The 15399-nt window shown below is 47.3% G+C and overlaps 1 protein-coding gene across 7 annotated transcripts in view; it reads right to left on the bottom strand.

Annotated features, from left to right (window-relative positions):
* Window positions 1-423: 423 nt before the first annotated feature.
* The window catches only part of CDC42EP5 (CDC42 effector protein 5), a 124094-nt gene continuing 109118 nt past the window's right edge, over window positions 424-15399 (bottom strand). For all 7 annotated transcript variants that reach the window (XM_069636915.1, XM_069636906.1, XM_069636897.1 and 4 more), the window contains one exon: window positions 424-3856. In XM_069636915.1, the coding sequence (XP_069493016.1) occupies window positions 2902-3843 (942 nt within the window). In that variant the 5' untranslated portion in view covers window positions 3844-3856 and the 3' untranslated portion in view covers window positions 424-2901. The remainder of the gene's footprint in view (window positions 3857-15399) is intronic.

The following is a 15399-nucleotide window of genomic DNA, read 5'->3' on the forward strand; positions in this document are numbered from 1 at the left end:
TCATTCCTTTTGAGACAGACTGCTTGAGTAGTACCCAAGGGGGGAGGTTTTTTGATAAAATTTGATGCAAATTGTGCATTTTAAAGAATATTTATTCAGTAACACTGATCAAAACTACCAGCCGCATGGTGAAGTAACTGATCAAACAGGCCCACATGACCTGAAAAAGCGGCCCATTTTGGCCAAAAAAAAACGGGCCCACACTAGCATTTTGTGTTTTGGGTGCGGGCTTTGCCCTATAAGCCAGTCCAGGCCCGTTAATAGGTCAGTGGCCGTCCATGAGATTCAAGCAAGAGCTAGCGCTCCTCACCGTCTCATGCTACAGGTGCGGAACGATTTGGGCTGTGAGCAGTAGTGGCCAGCACATCTGTGCAACAGCATTCCCTTCCAGGCCTCGGCACACAGAAATAGACGGAAACCATCTTTAAGCTACAATTCATTGCAGAAATACAGCTTTATATTTATTTATTTATATATATATGTACACAAACATATAAAATAGTTCTGTCTGAAAATATACATTGTGCAGGAATATTTGCATACAGAGATGCATGTCAAAATTTACAAGGGGCTTAGGAAGGAAATATCCTTGCAAAGAAGACCAAACCCCCGACCTCTGACCAGCTCCACCCCTCCCAACCATACAAACCGGTCTACAAATTACTAGGAGGATAACAGTGTGTGCCCCCCCCCACAAACCTGTGGATGAGCCCTGTGGACCTTCACAGCGTCTACCGGATTCATTTAGGGGGGTTTGATTGCGATAGATATGCACTCCCAACTTATCAGTGACAAGACAAGCCATCATTACCCAACGAAAACCCGGGCAATTGTGTACAATGTAAAAAAATAAGAAAAAAAAAACGAAAATCACCATCACCTATGAGCTGGGATTATTCCTTGTGACATAGCGCATAACATGCAGCAACAAAACAAGACATTCCACTTCCCGCTTTTTGGTCTCAGAGGGAGAGCCTTGTGCAGCCCAATCACTGCATATACCATACACAGGCGAGGAGGGAAGCATATTTTACAAAAAAACATTTGTGGTGCTTGTTTAAAGTGTGCTGAATAGACAGTAAATAAGAGATCCGCTATCGATTGAAGTTTGATGGACTTTCTAGAAACCTCTTCAGCCTTCTTACAACAGCATGAATTCATGTATGGTGGACACTATATAGAAATAGGACTAACGCTTCTGGCAATTTCCTGGACCCACAAATGAGGAACGGGTTCCTGTACAGCTGTCCACCGCAGAATAGCTTCTCTGAAGAGCCGTCTCCGCACTGCTGTCGGATGTCAAGACTACTGGAGGGGCCTACAGAGAAAGTGCGACATTTGTCCTACAAGCCGGTGGCCAAGAAACACTGCAGAGGCAGGAGTCTTATATTTGAAGAAATTGGGCAAGGGTTGGCAGGCGCGGGAGTGTGCATATGCCTGCCAGGTGCTAGCCTAATTGTTATTGATCATCCATTAAACCACAGACCAGTCTACCACCAATATGTTGCGGCATGAGTAGGGAGGTGGACATGGGTTTTCACATTACCAAGGCCTAGAGTTTGTCCCAGCATTTGGCTCGTGTGAAAGTCTAAAAGAAGTTGTGAGATGTGAGGGATTTGCAGTTTAGGAATGAAATAACATGTCGGGTGTGATGTACCACCAAGGATTATAGAGATAATGTAGTAGGCCAGGAAAGAAAGTCTTCCAAAGTAGGATACTCTCGGGTGAGATTTGAAGGATGCCTTTTTTATTTATTTATTTGGTGAGAAGCACCCACTTTTTCGGCCAACAGCTTCTGTATACACTTTTGACCCAATGGCCTTCTGGCTGACAAGGGTAGGGGTAGCTTCCAACAAGGCATGTCTAAACATATTGTGATTTAGGTGGCCCAAGGGCTCGAGAGCATGCTGTAAAGTTTCGTCTCTTTGGAAACGCCCATCAACAGCTGAGCCTTGAAACCCCTAATAGAGGAAATGTACAAAACTGCCCTTGCACTCCAAACATGTCTACACAATACGCTCACATATTGTCTACACAATACGCTCACATATTTAAAATCTATTTGTCCGCTTTCATTTAACAGAATCCTCATCTTAGGGCAATAAAAGCACATCAGAAGGGATAAAGATGTCCACGGCTCCCTTGAAACCAGAGGAAGCGCAAGAAATGAAAATGTTGATTTAAAAAAACTTGTAATGAAAATGGTTATAAAAAAGAAATATATATTATATACACATATTGGACTACCGTATTCCAATGTCCTTTAAACTGATGTGAACCAAAAGTCCTCTCCCGGTTTTGAAATGGCACCCACCCTTGTAGGAAGCAGCCAGAAGTTTCTGAAAGCAGCTTTTAGCCCTGGTGGGGCAGAGGCAGAACCTCCAATACGTGAATCTACCCACATGGGCAATTTAGTTCATACACGTATCCCATTACCACATGGAATTGTTGACCCCGTATCTTCCGTCAGGCCTTACAATCAGAGCCCTCAATCCATCCTTTGTGCAGGCAGTGGTTAAATGGAAAAGCAAAAATCACAGTGGGAGGATGGCTGACAGGTGCGTGGCGCATTTCAACAGGACCTATTCACTTGTTTTCTGCCCCAAAAGAATTAAAAATTGAAAGTGTAATTAGTCGAGCCTCAAATGCCTCCCGTGCTTTCTTCAAAAACAGAGCTCAAATCGACATCCCCACAAAATAGTTTCTGGTTTTATTTACATGTATTTGAAGGAGATATTCAAATCCAGAGTTCCGTGTTTCTCATCTCTTCCCTCCTTCATGGTAAAGCTCCTTTTATCTCCCGTTCATGTTCCAGTTGGATCTTGCTCATTTCACATAATAGAAAACAGTCAAGAGTTTATGCGTGAAGATGGCAGCTTTGGAAGACTGGGAGACAAACCCCTACAAGCCAATTTCGTCATCTGAGTCATCATCGAAGGTGTAGCCTTGCCCAGCCTCCTCCTCCTCCTCCTCCTCCTCTTCCTCTTCTTCTTCCAACTCCTTCTCTTGGCCAGCATCACTCATGTTAGCCCGGATCTGTCCGGGGCTGTCAGTGATTCCCTCATACACGGATCGCTTTTCCTCTTCACTGTCCCCATCGTAGGAGGAATGTTTCTTCTCCAGAGTCCCTGAAGCTGAACTGGTGGGAGAGTCCATGACTTGGTCACTGCTAGGAGGGGATGCAATGTCATACTGGATGATTGGAGACATTGTGGCTGTACAATGGACAGGTGAAGGCGTCTGGCCCTTCTCTGCTGGAACTTCTTCATTGTTGAACTTGAATCCAAAGTCAAACTGGTCCTCCATGTTGCCCCAGTTTCCGGTTCCCTTGTCCATCACTCCAAGTACTTCATCCATGATGGAGGGGCCTAGATCCAGGTGAAAGGACAAGATCGATTCGGCATGCTTCAGGCCAGAATCGCTACTCGGCGACAACCAGTCAATGCGCTCCACCTCTCCCCTGCTTGTGCCCATGCTCCAGGCTTCAGAGTGGTCCTCCTTGGGTGACCCGGAGTTAACCGGGCTGGAGGCCCAGCTGCCTGAACCAGACTCAATCCCTGAAGACTGCGAGAGTTGGCTGAGCGAGCCTGCTGAACCAACTTTTGTCTTGCCTTCTTGGAAGCATTGTTCATCTACCACTGGCTTCAGTGCCCCATTTTCTTTGGGTGAGGGTGGGGCCTCGGCAGGTCGAGAGGGCCCATGGTTGCTAAGGAACGATGTATCACCAAAGACATCGCCTCCCCTGCCAACGTGCATGGTGTGTCGGAAGTCACTGAGAGGGGCACTGATCATATGCCGGTCGATTCGGGAGCCCTTCTTCGTGGACTGCTTGAGGATAGGCATCTTGGCCCACAATCTAAAAATAGATAAAAATAAAGGAGAAAGAAGGATTAGCTACCATGGACTAGACCAAGAGTCACATTATACTTCAGATTGGTAACAAGAAAAACAGGCATTGGCAAAGCCAATATGTCGGCCTGTGTAAATGTACATTTTCTTTCTCCTGCAGGGCAAGGCAGGCTAACAAAAACAATTACAAATACAACATCATTCAACGCAAAGTTGTAACACAAATTAATGCACCAAGCAGCAGGGAAACAAAAGATTTTAAAACAATTGTTCAGAAATATCCGGGCAGCAGCTCCCCTCCCTCCTGGATAAATGGCCAAGCTTTAAGAGCTTTCATCAGGCTGCACTTTTCGGGCATTACAGAACAGTTGACTGTCACCAGGACCCCTCTCCAGTATGCACATTCAAAGGCCCTACCAGAGAGCTAAAGGTTTCTCTTGCCAGACCTCAAAACAGTGTCTTCAGTGTGGGTAGCGGCGGCAAGGGAAGAAGGGACGAAGTGGAGTGGGAAGGGCATGGATGCACTGTATAGTATTCACATGCATACCATTAACAGTTTCAAGACACACGTGGTAAGTCCATGAATCTCCTTCTGGAAGAATGTTTACATTTAGTACCAAGCACTAAGGTTGTTTCTAAGTGATGTGGGCATGTGCAAAGTCCCAGGGGATTTGAATTGAAAGCACTGCAGGCTCAAACCCGCCACATCAAACAATGCCCTGTTCATGCAGCGCCAGATGAAACCCTGTGGAGGCCCCTAGGCAGTCGAAATTTCAGGGCCCTCTCGTAAATGATCTAATACGTTTACCAACTAACAATTTGAATAAACCAATTTTATTACACAAAACTAAACAACTTGTTTGTTGTGAAATCTTTCAGGATATCTTGGAAGTCCCTTTTGCAAGACATCGTATTCAGTGGACATAATGGCAAGGGACCGACGACAAACAATATTTACGCTTTGTTCAAGAAAATGAAAGAATTCTTAAATCTCAGCCAGAAATGAGTAAAAGTGACCAAACAAGACAGATTTGTTCCGTTAAATTAGATGGTGAAGTTATTCAAACTTCATTATAACTCAGAAAAGCTCACTTACAGTAACGCAGACGTCTGGTATATACACTTGTCAGTGTTCTCAAAGCTTCTACTCGAGATTATTTTACTAGGGACTGGAGTCACCTGAAACTCTCGCGACACACTAACTCATAGACATCTTCATTTCTGGAGGTTTCTCGTGCTCACTGTCTAGTGGGATAACATTGAACTGAGCAGTGTGCACGTCGGCCGCTAGTTGGAGATGACCATCACTACTGTACATTACACATACATAGTTTGCACCAAATCTTTTTACAAAATGCCAGCTGCCAAAAGATGAACTTCTAAGAGAAACTGTTATGTGAATCTGATGTTTCTGGTTTATGTACTTTAAGTTGTTAATGGGTACATTATATGAATACAGTATTTTCTCTATAGAGTCTTAATGTAAAGTTATCATTGCTTTGAGTTGATTCATTTTTTCTATCTTTTGGAAACAATTTAAGAAAACAGGATTGTAATTTTCTTTCAAGATCAAATCATTATTTTTATCGGTTGTTGCAGGGCCCCTAAAAGGAGAGGGACCCATAGGCCAGTGCCTACTTTGCCTATTTAGTCATTCGGAACCGAGTTCACGCTACACTGGCCTTCAGAGAAGCTTGGCTGTCTGCAATAAGGGCCAAATTCATTTCTCTGCCCTTCCACCATGAACAAAAGAAAGCAGAGTACAGGCTCTCCCTCCCTTCAATGCACAGGTAGTGCTAGAGTACCTACAGAATGCTAGGAGTTGCTTGAACTAGCCATATGAGATCACACTTGCAAAGTGAGATAATTCAGATAAAACAGTTTATTGTTGAACATAATAAAATCACAAAAGGGCAAATTAACACCTTTGTTTTTCAATATACAGCCATGCAAAATGAATACATAGTCAGTAACAAATACAGTGTTGCTATATGTACTGTAAGATGTTAACGGCACATTTCTACTGTCGACACATTGTGTGTTTCTGGTTTGGATACATGCAACAAATTCTCTGAGTGATACAAATTGTACAGTGGTCCGAACTTTCTTCAGGACACAGAGGGGTGTTGTTGTCAAGGGACATGCAGAAATGGTCTATCAGTAATTGTAGGCGTCTTGGGAACTATTTAAGGTCAACTGTGGGACACACAGTCTATGCCCTATGTGCAGGTCACGTGTCCAGTTGAATATTCCCAAAGGCGCTGGAGGAGGCTGGTGCCAGGTAGTAAAGAAAAATCGCAAAATTCAATTCTTACACTTCGTGGAGTCTTCAAGGCGAAGCTGTATGCTGGCATAAAAGCAATAGTCCTATGCAGAGTCCTGACGGGCGAATGCACATTCACTGCATCAAGGGTATAGCCAGGGACGGCATCAGGGCCTTTCAGACTTCAGTTGAAAGGGGTCTCAAGCCTCGGGGGGGGTGGAGGGGTAGCAAATCCCCTCCATGTTGCCAGTCAGCAGTATTATTAAAAATGTTCTTTACTAAAGCACTTGGTATCACATTTTATATAAATAAAATACAAATGTCATAGAAGCCGCCTATCAAATCAGGAGGGCAATTGGCAACAGACACAGAACTTAAGCAGACAAAAGAATGCAGAAGAAACGGTGGCATGATCGGGCAAAGCCAGACAAGGAATAAGGACAATACAATGGGGGAGCAAAATAATAGTCCCATACTAATCAAGGAGGGCGCCCTCCTGCATGCGCAATAAGTAGGATTTGCCATGTGTCTACCGGGCGGTTCTTAACTGGCTGCAAAGAAACCCAATGGTCTTCAGCATCACTAGCTCAAGTAACCCACACAGCCACTGCTCAGTCGATGGTGCGGTGGCACTTTTACAAAGCAGAAGTATGCAGCGCAATCCCAGTAACAAACAAGCATAGGCTAGCAAGCTTAGGCACATGCCCGCTAGGTCTTCAAAAACATGGAAATGGCATTGCATGGAGTGGCATCCAGCCTGCAACCAAACATATCAGCAAGAGTACCACATAACAGTAACCATCAATCTTTGACCAACTCCAGACCATGTGAAAGTAACCAGCATCATCTTCCCTACACCTGGGGCAGGAACCCGCACTTGCTGAGAGAAGAGCTTCAATAGAGCCGGCGTGTAGTGATAGCTGTGAAGCACTTTAAGCTGTATTATGTGGAACCGGGAATTGCATGGAACCTCACGTGTGTCTGCGCATAGATCACCCCAGATTTCGTCAGTGATATCTAAATGCATGTCTTGTGGCGATTTGGACTGGGATTTAGTGAGTGATGCCCGACTTCAGCCTTGAAACAGCCCATATAGAGTAGAGACAATGCCACAGGTACCACATGCGTTCATGATAAACTCGAGCATTGAGTCGCTAGCCGGCACAACCGCAAATATCACCCACAACCCCTTGAACTCCCATTCGCAAACCAATGAAGCGAAGCCATCGCAAAGATGTATGGTGTGTGAGCACGGGTATATCCTCAGCAGCAATAAAGTTACCGTCTATATACATGTGCCTCAACAAGCCGAAACCATTTTGGGCCCACTGTCGCTCTGTAGCGGCGTCTACTCTGGGCAGGGACGGAATGCAATTCCATAAGGGGAAGCCGCCGTGCAAGGGGTGGGCTACACCTGAGAGTTTCCGCATTTTACACCAGGCCAAGGCAGTCACACTCGCTGGGTGCAGTCGGCAAACAATGGGGGCAGCCCTAGAGACCCGATATCTCATTCGCTCGTTGAGTTTCTTTCAAGCTTAACATGCCGATTCCATTGTGCACAAACCAGAAAGAAGCATATTGCGCTTGTGCTGCCAGCCGGTATATCTTGAAATTGGGGGCGACGAACCCCCCCTGCACATAGGGCATAGACTGTCCCATTTGAGGCGTACCGGCCTAGAGTGCAACATAAAAAGTATTGATACCGACTTCCAGCTCTTTCAAAAACTTTGCTCCAGGCCATAGCAGCATATAAGTGTGATCCTCAAACAGCAAGAATGTAGGAGCCCTGCTTAGGGCCCTTGGGGGCAATCCCCTGTATGAGCAGGGGGATAGCTGGCATGCACAGTGTGGGTGTATTCATGCCCAAGCTGAGGGCTAGGCGGTCTGAAAAGTTTGCAGGAACTGGGCACCACTCCAACAGCCAGGAGCGCCACAATCAATAGGCCCAGCAACGTGGGCACGCAGCACATCCAGTGGGCTCCGATCACGGCGCCAGAAGCAGGTGCACCCAGGAGGATGCCAAGTTAGAGGATCGAAGCTGCCCCGGCGGAATCAGTAGGTCTCCTCACGGGGGCGTCCACACAATCTGCCACTTCCAGGTGCAACGTTGCAGAAGCAACACAACCTCCACCACCACCACTCGCCCAGCAGCCAGAGCAGGTTACACATTACAGTATCGCTTTAAAGAACCCAATCCTGGCCACTCGCATAAAAGCAAAGAATATTATGGGAACATAAGAATGTCGACAATTTTTTATTTGAAACATGTCGGACTTGTGAACATTATGAAAGATGTGGCACATCCTCATTACTAGCCACAGACCCTTGCAGCCCCTGCACATGCCCAACGGACCGAGAGATGTGGGGAGCGGAGAGACCTCCACAGACCCAGGCCATACCCTGCATCCCAGCCCAGGGCCCTCACAGGACTGGAGCAGCTGGTTTCCCTGCAGTGAGAGTGCACAGCTGGATTGGCTGCACGCCCTGCCAAACCCACTGATCTGTTGCCAGCTGGCTACACAACAGCACCCTATTAGCTGTCTCAGCCTGCGCACTGTTCATGTCAGAGGCGAACGCCCCTTTAGGGACTTTGGGAGAACTCCGCCACCGGCCCGTGCCCCTGAAAAGTCAGTATGGCTGGGGGTGGCGGGACGTCATCCAGGGAAGAATTACAGACTCAAGTTTCCCCCATGCACGTGTGGGGTTATCCTGGCTGGAGGTTACCCTTTGCATTTTGGATCCTGAGGGCAGTCCCGTATCCCTTTACTAGATCATCTAATTGCGGCAGATGAGTGAATTTGCAAATGCACAATGCAGCCCCCCTAAGCAAATGCAGAAACATAGAAATTGCGCAGCTGCTACAGAAGCAAAGTTAAGGCCTGCAGCGGATTACGAAAGACTGAGGGTTACAGAAGTAAAAATACATCACAATTCACAAAGACTAAAAAAGGAACCAATGGGCTTTGACATCCAACTCACGATATCTCAATGCAAATGGTGGCTGGTGGAGCGCAGAGAGCCCCGAGGACACCCTCTGCACGTTCAAATCCCTGACCAGACCGACTCAGCCCTTTAATTTATTAAGTCGATAACAGAATAATACATATTTAAAAGGACCTTGAAGCGAGAGGAATCTGGTATGAAACGATATATAGCAGCCTGGCGTCAGGTAAAGCAATGTTAAAGTGGTCTCAGCGAGCAAGAGCTCTGACCTGCTCTTCCGCGAGTTGCTTAGGGTGTTCTTTTTAATGCATTTGATAGCCAACCTATGGGGCATCAGAGATGTGTAGGATGAAAGCAAAAGCTCGAGTTATCAGAGAAATACAGGCTGCAAATCTAGACCATAAACGACCTTTCTTTTATGGCTGGGGAAAGTTAGATCGAAAGGATCACAGTGACCACCTCACAATGTTTGCACTGTGCCGGTGCCATTTGGTCAGTCTTTCTAACAAAGGAATGTCGCTATCTATAAGACACGGTATCTATATACAAACATCAAAGTAGATACCGGTATCGAAGGGGTACAATGGAAGGCCAACTAAAGAGAACATAATGGACGTGAACTGCAGCCAATCGGCTGCAAATGGATTAGCAGGCCCTTACATTCCGAAAAGGCGGATATGGTAGTCCTAGGTGAGAATTAAAATGAAAATAAAGAGGATGGGAAAGCAGGCACGCACTTCAGACTTGGCCACCAACAAATATTGGGAGCATAGTCAGAAAATACTGAGCAAGGCCTGCTCTTATTTATACCAGGTCTTGAGGCTGGATAGAGGCCCTTTGGTACAGGCTCCAGTGACTACTACAGGCCTTGTTTTGATGGAATCGGGTGAAAGGTGTGGGAACTAGGAGACCGCTAACCCGTGCGTCACGCTCTCCCCAAGTGACTCGTGACTCGCCACATGAGCGAGAGGACCCCTAGTTCTCGTCCTTCAAGGCTGCAAGCAGCGAATGAGTTGATTGACAGCGTGTGCGCGCGCACGCAAGCTATCCGTAATGGTGGATGCCAGGAAAAACATACGTTGGCCTTCACTGCAACAAACTCGGCCTGCTTTCCGCTGAAGCTAAAATGGCAGGCAAACGTCTTTAGGATTCCCTTCGGATTTCACGTTAGAGTTCCCCTTCTGCGAAGGGGTCACTTACGAAATGGGGCGAATGCGGGAAAAACTGCGGAACCACTGTTCCCGCAAATGTCAGCCCCCTCCTGCCCATTGATCTTTTTTTTTTTTTTAAACGTTATTTTAATTCGCTTGGTGACGACATATACACCAATGCTGCAGCGATTCTTGTGACAATAGTGGCGTAGCACATATCATGCAGGCACCTTTACTAGTTGGAGACAACCAGCAACATCCAGAGCTGATACACCTGCAGTCTCTTCATTCTCTTTAAGAGAACAGCGAAAGTCTGACCAAATTTCCTTAGGTTTGCTCCTAATGTGCACCAACGATCACTCCACTAATCCTTTACTGCGGGGCCGGCTCGTTGTTTCCATTCCAGCAGAATCAGTCTCTTGGCCTAGAGGAGTCCCAGATTCAGAAACCAGCGTTTCTCCTCAGCCCTCGCTTCAGCGTTGGCCAATAGAATGACCCTTGGTGGAAGCAGCTCAGAGTAACCAGTCACAGATTTCAAGGTCTCTCACACTCCTTCCCAGAAAGATTGCAAATGGGGGCAGGCATACAACATGTGCAACGGACGTAGGGCACCTACGAGAGCAATTATTTCAAAATGGACGAATCCTGGCTGGGGTGTAGCGCAGTCTGTTTAGTATCATAAAATGGATCAACGGGAACTTAGAATTAAAAGAGACTTTCCTTGTTAACCCACATATCGCGGTCCATTGTTTATCCATGAACACTGTGTGCAAATCCCACTCCCACTTCTTACGGACATCCCCCACTGCAAATAACAGTCGATTATAGCGTAACGATGCCCTTGTTGTGTAGCCACCCCCCGTTGTCTCATGTATATATGACTCCCCTGGACTAATTTCAGGCTCGCTTGGATATTCGGGCCACCGCATTCTAAATGCCGCTTTTATTCGCCAATAACTCAATTTCTGTACTAGAGGCCCTCCAACAGAGCGCTTGAAGTCCTCCCACTCAAATTTGCCCTGCGCATACATGCACCCCAATTTGGCAACACTGACTGCACTCCAACTCCTTGATATAGAGTGGTCCATTGTCAGCATCAGATCAGCGTACCCCCAGAGAGGAGCCCCCCCGCCATATGGGTACTTCAGCCCCCCCCATCCCCCGAGTATCCACAGCCTGCCCCATGACTGTTGCATAGCCGTTGGTGGGTCCACGCGACTCATATTTAGTGCCATGCATCAAAGTGCGGAGTGCCACTGCACCTGCTGCAGATTTCTCCAGCTCAACGTGTGGCAGGGGGGCATGCAGGTCTTCCCAGTAGGATGCAAACAATCCCTGTGCAGCTAAATCGTCCAGCTCAAAGTAAGGGTCTCTGAGGATGCCCTCCCAGTGCATAGTCATTGCCAGCCAACCCATTCAGATCCCTCTATTGCCCCACACAAAGAATGTACACAGTGACTGTAGCTCCTTGAAGAATGCCCTGCCCGACCACACTGGGATATTGTTGAACATGTACAATAATTTCAGGAGTACCAACAATTTTACTATGGCGAGGCGCTCCATCAAGGACATCGGGCCCCACCCTCCCCCCCCCAACGCTCCAGCTATGGCACTAATTGCCTCATATAGGTAGTGTAGTTCAGTGCTATTGTTCCTTTTTGCAGACCTGTGAACGATAATCCCCCAAGTACCTGAATGAGTCTTGGACCACCCGCAACCCATGGCACCCCACATGTCCCCGCGCAATATCCGTCAGTGGGAACATCTCAGAGTTATCACTATCGAGATGTAGTCCTAAATATCTGCCAAATTCCTCCGCTGCCGCCAGCCTGTCAAAAAAACAGCAGGATATTGTCTGCATATAATGAGGTTATCGTTGGCGGGCCGCCTAGTCTTAGCCCTCTGCAAGAGTGTTGCTGTCGAATTAAATCGGCCAAAGGCTCAACCACGAGTGCAAACCAGAGGGGGGACAGAGGACATCACTGACGGATACCACCCCCCTCCCCCGGCATAATGGCCACAGATCACATCCCATTTGTACTTACTCTTGATATCAGGTCTTTATACAACAACCGCATCCATGACACAAAGCCATAACCAGGACCAAATCCAGCATAGCAAATAGGTATGGCCATTACACTGTATCAAATGCCTTCTGCATATCTAAGGATATGGCTAACACGGAAGTAAAATGCTGGAGATTTAATGCCGTTGCTCTGCCAGGTATAAACCCCGATTGGTCATTATGAATGAGGTATGGCGGTTGCAATCAGTTCGCTATAGCTTTGGCAAATATCTTGGCATCAACATTAATATATCTATGACAGAGGACGGTATGCTGCACATGCACCCGCATCGTTACCCAGCTTCAGCATCACAGTGATCAGAGCTTTGCGTACCGCCTGTGGTAAAATGCCAAAATGGAGTGCCCTCTCCCACATCCGCAGTACATACAGCGCTAGAATGTCACAAAACTCTTTATAAAATTCAGCCCCTAACCCATTTGGGCCAGGTGCCTTACCAGACAAGAGCTCATTAATTGCCTTTTTAAGTCCTCGTCAGACAGGGGAACCTCAACCGCTCCTGAAGCCTCCCTGGACAGTAATGAAGTGGGGATAGTGTCAAGATATTCTGTAATTTCTGCATCTGTTGCCTCAACCTTTGAACGGTATAATTGTTTGTAAAAAGAGCAAAACTCCATTTATGTCCCTCTCCGAACTCAAGCGTATTTCAGCCTCACCATCAATTTATGTGATCGGGGTCCTGCCCACCTCTCTACGTATCAACATGGCTAGGAAATGTTCAGGCCTATCCGCTTCCTTGTATCGGCACGCCACGTGGGATTATTGAAGAATCTGACCTCCCTCTGGGCGAGACTGTGAAAGTTGTCCAACTCCCTTTTCATCTCAGAAAGCACTGTAGGAGAAGAATCTCTGACAGAGCAATCTTGGAGTTCTTTCAATGGTGTTTCAACCCTGGTCATGTCACGCCTAATCTCCTTCAGCACACTGTGCTCAGACGACATTGCCACTCCCTGCACGTACACTTTAAACGCCTCCCACAGCACCTTCCGCCAACCAGTTAATGGCCACCAGCAAAGGGGAATGATGTGAGAATGTTCAAAGCAACATAGTGCGGTCCAACACTTCCGTTAACATAAAATCAGACAGGAGAGTACATGTTGTGGGCTGCAGAGTAATAGAAGAAGAATTTGCTTTTAGTTCCATGCCATAACCACCACAAATGCAATTCCCCCGACTCCGGACCCATGCGTGCCACCCTTGACAGCTTGCGGGGACCAGTGGTTGACCCATCTAGAGTCACATCCATAATCGTATTAATGTATGGCCACCCTTAGGGAACCTACCCAAAAGATCCATCAGTTTCACATAAAAGTCAGGGTCGTCCACATTGGGGCCGTAGCATCTCAATAGAACAACCTCTCCCCTGCATAGTAACCCATGCACAAGCACATATCTCTACAAGGGAATGGAAGTGATTTATGGATCGATATCATCACCCCCCGCCCCGTGCCCTGGTAGAGTATGATGTGAAATGGCACTAACCACCCCAAGAGTGGCCTACCCGTTGGGCCACAAACTCCACTATATGGGTCTCCTGCAAAAAAAGTAGATTAGCTGAAGAACTGAAGAAACAGACTCAGGGTGCCGCCTCAGTTGCTAATGTGTAACCATTATTGGGGTGAAGGCTCCTCTACATGAGCTAATATGGTGCACAACATGACTTTCCCGCTGCCATCTCACAGGCAGCCTCAACAACAGGTGCTCTGCTCCATCGCTTCTTGCAAATACTGCCAGCAATGTTGATGCTCAGTTAGTCACACATGTGCCTCCAGCTCTTCGGTACACCAGTAATGAATCAACATGAGCAGGTCACAGACTGCAGCACACCACACCTCCACCACTCAGCACTGACCCAGATGCAGCGGTCCGTGGTGTCTGTTCAGTAAGAGGCTGCAGATGACTCTCCTAGGTTGCGGCACATAGTTAAACAAAATGGCGGCTCTGGCCGCTTTGTATAATGGTGCCCCCGGCGGGCATCGTGCCTCACCACACTACTCTGCCAGTATGACCCGGGCTCAATATAGCAGTGTGACGGGGCTGTTGCACACCCTGTCCCCAGTCCTGGATTCAAAAAGAAAGTGGGCACATAGTACTGGTGGCCCTGCAGCCTCATATACAGACACAACAGCCGGATCTTCGTCCCTCACCTCAGGGCAGCCACCACTGCTACGTTTGCTCCGGGGAGGTGGCGCTGTCCGTCATCGTTCCAGAGATCTCCTCTCACCCAACCGCGCTGCCGCCGGTCGCCAGCAAGCTCTTGTCTTCGCGCAGCAGCGGAGAAGCTCACATGCCTGCACCGCTATCTCCAATCACCCACCCGGCCTCCAGTCACCAGTAGTGCCAGCAGGGCGGCCCAGGCTTCACGTGAGCAGAGCACCACAATCCAAGGACATCCGAGAGTACAGGCTGTAACCCTGCGCAGCAGTCAACCTCCGATGAGCGGAGATGAATTTTGGGGTCAATAACTGCAAACATGCTAGTGATTTTGACAGTCTTTCATGTTATGTTATGTTACTTTGCATTTATATAGCGCCTTATATACCATTGTTATGGTCTGAAGGCGCTGGTAGGTTGAACGCCCTTGGGAACCGAAGTTCAGGTCAGTAGAGAGAGTAGAGCGAGTCAAAGGTGCGTGTAAGCACCGGATATGTGTGCAGCTGATGTGGTATTCGTATAATAGCTGCTTCTTAGCGGTAGGTGTGGTGGTTGAGATATCAAGAGTATGTATTCGTCCTGGCAGGTTTTATCCAGACCGATTGTGGCTGTGTTAGGCCTGAGGAGAACGCCTGGCTGGGGGTGTGTAACCAGCAGTGTTTAGTGATGGGGAGTTTGCGGTAGATGTTGGTATGAGAACAGTTATACCGAATGGTGTCATAGTATCTCTGTGTTCTAGCTGAATGGTGGTTTAAAGAAGAGAGTAAGCGTGGTGATGGTTCACATGTTCTTCAAAGTTCTAAATTCAACTTAGCACAGAGATGCTTATTAGGCACACGTCTAAATTCAAGCACGCTATTAGGCACACTTCTAAATTCAACTTTGCACAGTGAGGCTATCAGGGAGACCTCTACATTCAACTTTGTACAGTGAGGCCATCAGGGACACTTCTAAA

This window comes from Ambystoma mexicanum, chromosome 1q (assembly GCF_040938575.1).
Source record: "Ambystoma mexicanum isolate Mex_15411 chromosome 1q, UKY_AmexF1_1, whole genome shotgun sequence".
NCBI classification, from domain to species: Eukaryota; Metazoa; Chordata; class Amphibia; order Caudata; family Ambystomatidae; genus Ambystoma; species Ambystoma mexicanum.